Raw genomic sequence first — 12870 nt, 5'->3', positions numbered from 1 at the left:
CATGGGCATGCCAAGAAGCTCCAGAACTCCAAGGAATAGTTTAAAAGCCCCTTTCTCTTTTTTTTTTTTTTTTGGTCAGTTTATTTTAAACCAATAATAAAAACCCCTTTCTAGGCCAACTTGTAGCCTAGAGAGATAGAGTGGCTTATGAAAGTTCACAGCAGTTCAGTGGCAGAGTCAAGATAAAACGTCGGAATATTTACTGCAGGTCATTGCTCTTTTCCAGTGCACCCACTTCAGAAGCTGTGATTTCACTATACATACTTGAAAAGCTGTGGTATTTGTTAGCTATTGTTTTGAAACAATTATTAAGATGTTAAATTTCATGATCTTTATATTAAAATTTCAAACAAATAATTTGGTACTAAATAATTATATTAAACTCTCATAGTTTCCTTTCTTTTCAGGAAGGAGATGGATAAAGCAGATGTTTATTGGGGCATTCCTTATCCCAGCTATGGTGTGTGGCACTGCCTTCTTCATCAATTTCATAGCCATTTATTACCATGCTTCAAGAGCCATTCCTTTTGGAACAATGGTGAGTTGCTTGAATCTTACTTTTAAACTGAAAAAGTATACACATTCTAACTGAGACCTACTGTCCCTCCAAAATACGTCTTATTAGATGTTTTGATAGTTTCAGTCAGTTCCTACCCAGTCCTGAAAAGTTAGATGAGGAAAATACTATTGTTGTTAGCCTCCATAAAATTTTGGTTAAGTTTAAACCTATAGTTGGCTTTTTATTTTTTCTTGATTCTGTAAGCCAGTAAAGTGAAAGGCTGACTTTAAAAGAGAGCACTGGCCAGGTGCGGTGGCTCACGCCTGTAATCCCAGCACTTTGGGAGGCCAAGGCGGGCAGATCATGAGGTCAGGAGATCGAGACCATCCTGGCTAACACAGTGAAACCCTGTCCTTACTAAAAATACAAAAAAAATTAACTGGGCGTGGTGGTGGGCGCCTGTGGTCCCAGCTACTCAGGAGGCTGAGGCAGGAGAATGGCATGCACCCAGGTGCAGTTTGCAGTGGAGGTTGCAGTGAGCCGAGATCGCGCCACTGCACTCCAGCCTGGGTGACAGAGCCAGACTACATCTCAAAAAAAAATAAAATAAAACAAACCTCACTAAGCATTTATGTCAATAATATACGTTGCTATAGATGTTAAAATGTGTTCACATATCTTACCTGTAAGCACAGGCTTGGAAATGCTTTGAATTATTTAAATATATTACAACTAGAACACATAAAATGAGTTAACCCACAGTCTCCCAAATCTTGGTGTTACCTTTTTACTAGAAACAGAATTTTAGGCCTAGACTAGAGTGAAGGCTTAATGTACACTTGTGTATACATATTCATACATGTATATGCCAATGCAAGTTGCAGGGTGGTTACTGCTTTTAACAGAGGCCCAATAACTTAGTCACGGTCATACAGACAGTTAATGGTAGAACTGCCACTAGAGCCTACAATCTCTGTTTTAATCTTGTTTGGGTTTTCTTCCTATTATATGGGAGGTAACAAAGAGTTTCACAAAAATTTCAGGTGACTTTGTTTTATAGTCCAATTTTTTTCAAAGACACATTGAATATTATACATTTTTATTAAATCTTTAATACCTTTTAGTTAGGAATATTTTGAAACTTGCTTCAAAATGGAAATTTTTTTTTCAAGCCAAAGTAAGTGATAATGGTCAGAAAAGGGAAAAGTAATTAATTATATCAGACCGGGAAAGAATTTGCTTTATGGTAGTTGCAGGCCATCAGAAAGTACATAGAGTGAGTCAAGTTACTTCTCAGAGATCATCTGCTGAATTGGTTATTTTCATAGTGCTTTAAAAATTAAAATTCTGATTCTGTTAAAATTTTTATCAGAAAGTTTTGAATTTGGTATTGGTGAAAATGGTATTTCAAAGTTACTTTGTCTCGCTAAAATTGTAAATTTTTACCACTTTGTAAATGGAGTTTTAAACGTTAATATTCAGTGTAATTTGCCTTTAGATAATTTAATAATTACAAATTATTAGAATATAATATTTAAAGTCTGTGCTGAGCCAGAGAAGGTTTATAAAATTGATCTTTAGTGAATAAAAAGACTAACTGTTGGTACTTGGCAGGCTCCTACAATATTATGTTCTTAATTTGCATTCTAATGAAGGAATACTGGGGGAAGGGCATTCCCCTGGCCTCATGTTTTAACCCGATGTGTGCTTTAGGGTCTCCTTTTCTCCGCTTAAGAGTGTGAAAACTTGTTTTGAACACGAACTTGAAGAACTTGAGGTGAATGTTTCACCCAGCTCTTCATTAAGTACTTGAACTACTTAAGTTTGTGGTTTTAGTTGTTTTGACTTGTTGACATTCTGAAGGAAATGATTACATATTCTCATAAACTCAGTGATTCTCAACCCTGGGTACACATAAGAATCACTTGGGGATTTAAAAATTTTAATGCTCAGGGCTTTCTTTTAAGCTAATTAGTCTGTCCTGCTTTAAACCCAATCTGTAGTGTTTACCTGATTCCAGTTCCTGGGATCTGGGGATGGATCTGTTAGCCAAAAGGCTCCCAGCCCATAGGTACCAGGTGTCTCAGAAGCCAGGTGTCCCTACTAACTGAATACCCTAATTTGAGAGTCAGAGTCTTCAGATCCTCCTAAGTGCTCTTCCCCAGGCCTTACCTCTTTCTATCCCCCATTCCTTTGATCTCTTGGCTATTGAGCCCTTTTTCTGGGTGATCTTCACTCTAATTCTCTGTTCTATGAAAGTTTCCACAATTGGCCGGGCGTGGTGGCTCACGCCTGTAATTCCAGCACATTGGGAGGCTGAGGCAGGCGGATCACTTGAGGTCAGGAGTTTGAGATCAGCCTGGCCAACATGATGAAACCCCATCTCTACTGAAAATGCAAAAATTAGCCAGGCATGGTAGTGCAGGCCTGTAAACCCAGCTACTCGGGAGGCTGGGGCAGGAGAATCGCTTGATCACTGGAACCCAGGAGGTGGAGGTTGCAGTGAGCCGAGATCACGCCACTGCACTCCAGCCTGGGCGGCAGAGTGAGACTCTGTCTCAAGAAAAAAAAGAAAAATTAGATTGATTTTGGAAAGCTAAAAACTTTTTCTTTTGGGAATTTGTCCAATAATGATTTAGGTGCTATACCCAGAGATTTTGGTCCTGTTAAGAGTTCCTTGGGAATGAGAAAGGATTTGCCAAGATGTTCTGGAAAAGGGTTTTAGACATGAAGTCTTTCTTTCGTGGGCTGTAAATCTCAGATCCTAAATTTTGATCTTATTGTTGGATTCCAAAGGACAAAGAACAAAATTACAGAGTTTTAAAACTCATAGAGGCAAGCTAGCATGGGAACTAATCACCTTTCTTTTCTAGAAAGATTTATAAAATTGGCCGGGCGCAGTGGCTTATGCCTATAATCCCAGCACTTCAGGAGGCCAAGGCGGGTGGATCACCTGAGATCACCATGGCCAACATGGTGAAACCCCGTCTCTACTAAAAATACAAAGATTAGCCAGGTGTGGTGGCGGGCACTTGTAATCCCAGCTACTCGGGAGGCTGAGGCAGGAGAATCGCTTGAACCTGGGAGGCAGAGGTTGCAGTGATCCAAGATTGCGCCACTGCACTCCAGCCTGGGCAACAAGAGCGAGACTCCGTCTCGAAAAAAAAAGAAAGATCTATAAAACTAATGTTAGAAAAACTTCATCATCTAAGGTGAGCTGTTCACAAATGCTAAAGCAAGCAAAAGGATTTTATAAAGATATCAAGATCAAAGGCTCATTATGTGGGATCAGTGATATAACAATAAAAAAAGAAAAAAGAATGTCTCCATCCCATTCTTCCTCTTTATTTTTCAAATAAAATGTAACCCTCAAACAAAAAAAGTAGGAGGAAAGATCCCCGGTAAGAGAGAAGTGAAGCCTGAGATAAGCAAAGCAGTTGATTGTACAGGAGTACCCAGCCACCTTAGCTGAAAGTCTTGTTCCTCATAAAAATTTTCTTTTAGAGATACTGAGAGATTATATTAAGTAAAGTTTGAGCAACTGTATGAGAGCAAAGGTGCTGTAAAACTGGACAGGCAAATTTACTTTTCCAGGAGGAAAAAGAAGAAAGTGGTTCTACCTTATAAGAGTATTGAGGTATTAGCCATAGTATGTACATCCTATCCTTTAGTAGAAGGTGACAGATATTCTTGTCTCTGACCTATTCAAAAGATTACTAATAACTTAGAGACATGGTGGTCTGCTGATTCAATTGAAAAGGAATGTGAGACTAGGGAAGAAACTAGTAATATAAAATAATGAACTGGTAATATGAAATAATGAAGGCAGCATCTAAAAAGATCTCATCAGACTGAAATGATGTGCCAAACCTAAGAAGATGAATTATAATAAGGATCAATAATAATGCATTTGTGTAGCACTTTGTAGTTTACAAAGCATTTTCACACGCATTATCTTGTCTGGTTTTCAGAAGAACCCAAAGAGATAGGCAGAGCTAGTGGTGTGGTTATTCCTATTTTATAGAACAGAAAATCAACAGAAACTCTCCCATAGTTTTCTTTGTTGTGCTGGTGGTGGTGATGATGGGTTTTTTGTTTTTGTTTTTGGCCATTTTTCTTTTCTTCCCTTCTGTCAAAAAGAATCCTAGCTTAATTCTGAGAGCAGTGGGTATGATTTTTTGCCCTTTTCTGTTTGTGTGTTTTTACAGATGTACTGAGGTATAATTAACACGTGATAAGTTGCATAAATTTAAAGTGTACAATTTGATGGATTTTAATACACACACACACACACACACAGACACACACTTGTGAAACCATTACCGCACTCAAGATAAAGATGTTTGTCACGTTGAGAAGTTTTGTTGTATACCTTTGTAATTCATCCTTTTTTTTCTTCTTTTTTCTCTCTATTCTTAGGTAACCACCAGCCGACTCTCTCATATCATAGTGTAATTTGCATTGCTGAATTTCCTTTGAATGGTAGCTCATACAGTATATATTCTTTTTTGTTTCACTCATAAAAGTTATTTTGAGATTTATTGACGTTGCTTTTTATTTATTTATTTATTTATTTATTTTGAGACTGGGTCTTGCTCTGTCGCCCAGGCTGGAGTGCAGTGATGTGCTCTTGGCTCACTGCAACCTCTGCCCCTGGGGTTCAAGCAGTCCTCCTGCCTCAGCCTCCCTAGTGGCTGGGACTACAGGCAAGCACCACCATGCCTGGCTAATTTTTGTATTTTTGGTAGAAACAGAGTTCACCATGTTGGCCAGACAGGTCTTGAACTCCTGACCTCAGGTGATCCACCCATCTTGGCCTCCCAAAGTGCTGGGATTACAGGCATTTATTAATAATTTGTTCTTTGTATTGCCCAATAGTATTCAGTTGCATGGATATACCATAATTTATCCATTTACCCAGTAATTTACTAGTTTTTTTTGCTATTGCAAATCAAGTTACTGTGAGTATTTATGTGTAGGTCTTTCTGTGGAATTACATTTTCATTTCTCTTGGATAAATACCTAGGAGTAGAATGCCTGGGTCATATGATAGTTCAAGTTTTCAAGAAACTGCTAAACTTTTCCCAAATAGTTTTGACATTTTACATTTCTATCAGCATTCTATGAAAATTCCACTTGTTCCACATCACTGCCAGCACTTGATAGAGTCAGTCTTTTTAATTTTAGCTATTCTAGTGAGTGTATAGTAGTGTCTTTCAGTTTTAATTAGCATTTCCTAATGAGTAATCATGTTGAAGATCTTTTTATTTGCCTTTTTTTTTTTTTGCCATTTGTATATCTTTTTTAATGAATGTTCAGATCTTTTGCCTATTTTAATAGATTGTTTTATTGAGTGATAAGGATTCCTTAACATATTGTAAATACAAGTCCTTTGTCTTATATGTATTTTGTAAGCACTCCTATTTTGTGAGTTGTCTTTTCATAATCTAAAGAGTATTTTTTGAAGGGCAAAGTTACTAATTTTAAAGTCTAATTTATTGTTGTTGTTTTTTAATTTTATGCTTTGCACTTTTTCTATTCCATTTAAGAAGTCTTTTGCCAAACCAGACATCACCAAGCTTTCCTTATATGTTGTCTTCTAGAAATTTTACAGTTTTAGCTCTTAAGTTTAGGTCTAGGATCCATTTTTGGCTAATTTTGTGTATAGTATGAGTTAAGGGTCAGAGGGGTTTTGTTTTGTTTTATGTATGACTGGTCAGTTGTTCCAGCACCATTTGTTGAAAAGATTATCCTTTCTCTGTTGAGTTGCCTTGGCACCTTTGTTGATAACCAATTCACCATATATGTGTGGATTTTTATTGCTGAATTTTCTCTTGTTTCATTTCGATTTGTTCTATTTCAATTTGTCTTGTTTTTAATGCTCATGCTACACTGTCTTGATTACTATAGCTTTTTAAGTCCTGAAATCAATTCTTCTTTTTCAAAGCTGTTTTGGCTTTTCTAATATTCTTTGCATTTCCATATAAAGTTTAGAATCAGCTTGTCAGTTTCTATAAAAAGTCTTCTGGGGTTTTGATTGTGATTACATTGAATCTGTAGCACAGTTTGGGAAGAATTGACATCTTAACATTATTGAGTCTTTTGATTAATGAGCACAGGATATCTCTCAACTTATTTAGATATATTTAATTTTTCTCAGCAACGTTTCATAGATTTTAGTGTTCAGGTTTTGTCCATCTTTTGTTGAATTTATTCTCAAGTATTTCATATTATTCTGTTGGTGAATGATACTTTTTAAATTTCTTTTTTTTCTTTCTGTCTTTTTTTTTTTTTTTTTTGAGACGGAGTCTTGCTCTGTCGCCCAGGCTGAAGTGCATTGGCACAATCTTGGCTCACTGCAACCTCCACCTCCCGGGTTCAAGCGATTTTCCTACCTCAGCCTCCCTAGTAGCTAGGATTACAGGTGCGCATCACCATAGCCGGCTAATTTTTGTATTTTTGTAGAGACAGGCTTTCATCATGTTGGTCAGGCTAGCCTCGAACTCCTGACCTTAGGTGATCCGCCTGCCTCGGCCTCCCAGAGTGCTGGGATTACAGGCATGAGCCACCACGCCCGGCCATTTTTAAATTTCAAATTCTGATCGTTTATTGCTAGTACAGTCATGCATCATTTAATGCCAGGGATATGTTCTGGGAAGTGAGTTGGTTCACAATTTTTTCATTGTGTGAACATTCCAGAGGGCAATTACACAAACCTAGATGGTATAGCCTCCTACACACCTAGTCTGTATGTTATAGCCTAATCTTACAAAGCCACAGACCTGTACAGCATATTATTGTACTGAATATTGTAGGCAGTTGTAACACAGTGGTAAGTGTTTGTGTCTGTAAACGTAGAAAAGGTACAGTAAAAATACAGTCTTATAATCTTATGGGACCAATGTCAGATATGTGGTCCATCATTGACCAAAAAAAATTGTTATGTTGCACATGAGAGTACAGTTGACTTTTGGGCAATATGAGGGTTGGGGTGCTGACCCTTACCCCCTGCCCGTACAGCTGAAAATCTGCATGTAACTTTTGACCCTCCCCAAAACCTTAACTACGAATAAGCCTACTGTTGACTAGAAGCCTTACTGATGAACGTGTATTTTGTATATGTATTATATACTGCATTTTTACAATAAAGTAAGCTAGGGAAAAGAAAATATTATTAAGAAAATCATAAGGTTAGCTGGGTGTGTGGTTTGTGCCTGTAATCCCAGCTATTCAGGAGGCTAAGGCAGAAGGATCACTTAAGCCCAGGAGTTGAGGCTCTAGTGCTCTATGATTGTGCCCTCTCTGCATTTCAGCCTGGACAACGTAGTGAGACCCTGTCTCTTAAAAAGAAAAAGAGAAAATCATAAGGAAGATAAAAATATATTTGCTATTCTTTAAGTTGACGTGGATCATAATAAAGATCTTCATTTTCATCATCTTCACATTGAGTAGACTGAGGAAGAAGAGGGAGGGGTGTCTCAAGGATGCTGTCTCAGGGGTGGCAGAGGCAGAAGAAAATCCACTTATAAGTGGACTTGAACAGTTTATACCCTATTTTTGAGTGTTGACTATATGTAGGAAAACAGTTTTTGAGGTATTGGCTTTGTATCCTACAACTCTGCTAAATTCACTTATTCTAGTTTCTTTACTTTAGTTTTTTACATAGATTAAAATTTTTTTTTTATTATTTTAAATTTTTGTGGGTGCATAGTGTTATTTAAAAAAATAGATTATCAAATTATTTAAACAAAGACAGTTTCACTTCTCTTTTTTGGTCTGTATGTCTGTTATTTCTTTTTGTTGTCTGATTGCACTGGTTAAAACCTCCAGTATAATGTTGAATAGAACAACAGACGTCCTTTCTTTGTTCCCAATCTTGGGAGGAAGACATTTAGTCTTATGCTGTGAAATAAAATAATAGCTTTTTCTTTTTTTGTAGATGCCCTTCATCAGCTTGTAAGTTCCCTTCTATTTGCAGTTTGCTGCAAGTTTTTTTTAATTTTGAATGAGTGTTGGATCTTAGAGCAGCATTTTTCTGCATCTTTTGAGATGATCTGTGATTTTTCTTTTTTAATTCTGATAATATGGTGAATAGCATTAATTTTCTAATCTTTAATCAGTCTTGCATTCGTTTGATGAACTTCACTTTGTCATGATATATTCTTTGTTTTATATATTGTTAGATTACATTTGCTAAAATTTGTTTTTTACATCTAAGTTTATGAGAGATATTGACCTGTAGGCCAGTCTGGAAGCAAAGATAGAATAAGTAATAGCCACATTCTTGGTTTATGTCTGAGATTGAGAAGATGTGATCAGTATGTAGATCTTTGGGGTATTAAGTACCAAGAGGCAGTACTTGTTTCTAACTTGTTCTTGTTGTAGATAAGGGAGGCCCTCAGCATGGAGTAAATCTTTCTTCTCCCCACTGCCTGCTTTCACTCTCCTCTGAACAGTGACTAGGGGAATAGAGGAGAGCCCCATATTAATTTGAGTTCCAGGGTTTTCATCAATATATTAGACCCTCTTAGCTGCTAAATTGTATTCCTAAATAATGTGGAAGCCCAGATGGAAAACACATACAAGCATGATTTTATTATTATAGGTATATTTTGCAAATTAAGTATTTTTAACACTCTAAGTTTAACAAGAGCAGTAAAGTTGTGATGGGTACAAATCTAATATCAAGGGGTATGAATAAAGTAAGCTATTACTTACCTTCAGCACCCAATTTATTTAGTTATCAGTATTGAGAAAAATTCTTACTTCACAAGTGAGTTCATTCCATGTGATTTTTTTTTTTTTTTTTTTTAAACAGCTCGCCTTGTAATCTTGGAGTATTTTTCAAGTAACTTCATCCAGAACTTGATCATAAAGGAGTGGGGAACTGGTTTCACAGCTTAATCACTATTTCTAACAAACTGCTCACATTTTTAATCATATATTAAAGAGTTGGACAAGGAAAGAGAAAATATTGACAAATACTAAGCAATTGCTAATGTCTTTTTGAGACTATAGGTTCCTTTATTGACTATTATGTGCACTGAAGGCAAGATGTGCCCTCACTTTAGCTGCCACTCAATTGTGTCACACACATTGTGCTGTAATAGTACTTTTGCTTATACAATTTTTAGTGAACAAATATGTGCAGGCCTTAATTGGGATGGGGCAAAGGAGATAGAATAAAAGACCAATATAGTATTACAAGCCTTCCTAATCAGTGACAAAATTCATTCAGTTCAGTATATACACAGAGATAAGCAGGAGAAACTTTATTCTGAGGTTTGCGTGAAAATGAGTTAACCTGGCTATGATCTCTCCAGTGTACTGCTATTTGGTGTAAAACTCCTTTGATCTGTATGTATCTTATTACAATTAAAAGTATTTTAAAAAGAAACTATTTTCAAAAGTATATTCAAATCAAATGCTTGTGGAATCCCGGAAGCTCTTCAGTAGGACCTGAGAATTCTTTGGAACAGCTTGAAAACCATTCTTCTAGACCATATAATTCTACATGGTCTAGGAATGTTTTCTTCCGAGAAAGAATTTTGTCTTTAATTCTTATTTCAAATTAGAGTTCTGGCAAACTAAGGAAAAAATACATAGGTCTTGATTACAGTGTGTTAAGGTTTATGAGTCTTGTAGTTATTAAGAAAGTAAAAGCAAAAATTGAGATGGAATTTATCACTCCCCATATTTATGACATATCTATAATTCATAACGTAAGACTTAAACTATCTTAAAAACACCTGCTTATTTTTCACATTTCACATAATATAATATGAGCATAAATTCATATTATTCATAGGCTTAGGCCTAAACTGAAACACAGATAAATTGGGTTCCTGAGTCTGATGTTTAAAATGGTATTATGGAGCTCTATAACTCTGACACATTTATGTTGTATCTGAAAAGGAGATGACAATACTCTTTGGCTTGTTTAAAAACACATATGCACACACAAAAGGATCTAATGAAGAATTTTTACTAATATTGGTTCAAAGAGATCTTTCCTTCTTGTGCAATCACTATGGATTTCCTACCCTCTTCATTTCTCTCAGTGTCTTCACATGTTTCATTCAATTTTTCTCTCACTTTTACTTTTTATTATAACCTAAAATATGTAATTTAAAGAGATCTTAGAGGTGATTCAGTTCTACTCCATTTTACAGAAGGTCAGAGTGAAGTGATCTTAATTAGATCGTTTACCGGAAAGGAGCTGATTTTGTAAAGAAAAATGTCACAAAAATAAATGTTTCTAATTGGCCACTTTGGTTCTAGAATCTTTGTATGGTCTTCTCTATAATTTTAGACTTTGCACTACTAATAGGCAGAAAAATATTTGTACTATTTTACTAATAACACGTAGATAGTGATCTACTTCTATTAGGATTCCAAGGCAGTGTAGAATAGAAAAGAGCATGGGCTTTGAGGCTGGCAGATTTGAGTTGAAATTTTGGTCTGGCTCTCCACTAGCTATGAGATTATGGGAAGTTACTTATCCTTCTCTGAGTCCCCTTTCCTTCATCTGTAAAATAAAGAAATAACACATATAAAGCTCTAAGTGCATATTACGAGCTCAAAAAGCGTAGCCAGATAAGTAAGTTGGTTATAATAATGAAAGACAATGGATAAATATGTTTAAAAAACCATGACAGCTGAGAGTGAAAGAGGAGAAAAAAGGACTATGGCAGAGATAGTGTGGGAGAATAGGAAAAAGTGGTAAACTAAATTGGATAAGAACTAGTTCAACTTGTATTTAGTTTAGTTCTAATATTTTAAAGCATACCTTTTTCTGTTTTCATTAGTGTACTTCTTGCACAATTTTAGCCCATATTGAACTTAAACATTTTCTTTTGTGATCAAATTGTGTTTAAATTGTGTCTCTTTTGTTTTTATTAATGTTATTGTTCTCTGAGTAATCACACATTTTTATTTAATTTACAGGTGGCCGTTTGTTGCATCTGTTTTTTTGTTATTCTTCCTCTAAATCTTGTTGGTACAATACTTGGCCGAAATCTGTCAGGTCAGCCCAACTTTCCTTGTCGTGTCAATGCTGTGCCTCGTCCTATACCGGAGAAAAAATGGTAAAGAGAATGCTAAATCTTATGCGATTGTTTCACACAATATATAAGTTCTTAAGGCTGTTGTGTACATGTAACTTCAGAATTGGCATGTATTTATGAGAATGACAATCTTAAGTTTGAGCCTAAGGAGTTCATTTTACTGTTTCCTTTAACCTACATTGTTAGGAGTAATAATAAATTGTACCCTTATTCCACTTTCTGAATATTGTGCCATTTACAGTTAAGTCAAATGCTTTCCTACGGTGTAGAGGTGGGTGTGAACTAAAGCTGCAGTTTTACTAATCCTGCAAGCCAAATCTAGTCTGCTGCCTATTTTTGTCAATAAAGTTTTGTTGGAATTCAGCCGTGCCCATTTGTTTATGAATTACCTGTGGCTGCTTTTATAGTATAGCATCAGAGCTGGCAGATCAGTAGTTATGTCAGAGATGCTATCACCTGCAGAACCTGAAATATTTACTATCTTTCCAGATATTTTAGTACTGTATGTATATATATATATTAAGTCTCTGTCCCTAGATATTTTACCAGATTATAAATATAGCATATTCAGGTGCTTATACAAATAGGTGATAATTTTGCTCTGTCCTTTCTAGACCGGAAGCATGTAGACATTTATAGAAATGGAGGATGAATAAAATAGCCCCTATAGTTTGAATTGGCCACATTCTTTTCTTTCCTTAGATTGGTGCTTATGAGAGACTTTGGTTAGAAGTTTTGTAGTTTATTTTTTAAAGTAATTTTTTTTTTTTTTTCCGTAGATCAGTATTAGACTGTTAGGACCCATCAATATCCTTACTAGGAAGGGTAAGGTTAAAGGGAAATCATAGTCAGAAGTCACAAAAGTTCCTCTAAGTCACTAGGGCTAGTGAAGGAGAGGAGGTCTGGTGAGAGCTTCCTCACCAAAGATGCTTTGCATTTAGGTATAGGAAGGCTTGTGTGTGTCTCTGTTTTGGGGAGTATAATCATGGGAACCTAAATCTGAATACTAGATCTGCCTCTCATTGACTGTGTCACCTTGGGCAGATCACTTTTAACCTCAGTGAGTCTTGGCTTCATGTAAAGTAATGAAAGAAGACTACATTAAATGATTTTTAAGTTTTTTTTCAGCTCTCAAATTTAAAAATTTTTTTCTCAGTTTTTTAGTTTGTTAATTTCATAGTTATTAGTTTAGGATCTTTTTTGTGCCAGGTATTGTGCTAGGCACTGGAAATACCTGAATGAATAGCTTCTGCCTGCCATGGTTTATAATCTAGTGAGGTTTTTTATATATATGTACACATATGT

At 35.9% G+C, this 12870-nt stretch overlaps 1 protein-coding gene across 2 annotated transcripts in view; it reads left to right on the top strand.

The window, feature by feature from the left end:
- Positions 1-12870, top strand: part of TM9SF3 (transmembrane 9 superfamily member 3) — a 68676-nt gene that overhangs the window by 43737 nt on the left and 12069 nt on the right. For both annotated transcript variants that reach the window (XM_025396032.1, XM_025396033.1), the window contains 2 exons: positions 408-538; positions 11447-11586. In XM_025396032.1, the coding sequence (XP_025251817.1) occupies positions 408-538; positions 11447-11586 (271 nt within the window). The remainder of the gene's footprint in view (positions 1-407; positions 539-11446; positions 11587-12870) is intronic.

The sequence above is a fragment of the Theropithecus gelada genome, chromosome 9 (assembly GCF_003255815.1).
Source record: "Theropithecus gelada isolate Dixy chromosome 9, Tgel_1.0, whole genome shotgun sequence".
Lineage (NCBI taxonomy): Eukaryota > Metazoa > Chordata > Mammalia > Primates > Cercopithecidae > Theropithecus > Theropithecus gelada.
The sequence above is the reverse complement of the archived record's forward strand: the minus strand, read 5'-3'. Positions and strand labels throughout refer to the sequence as shown.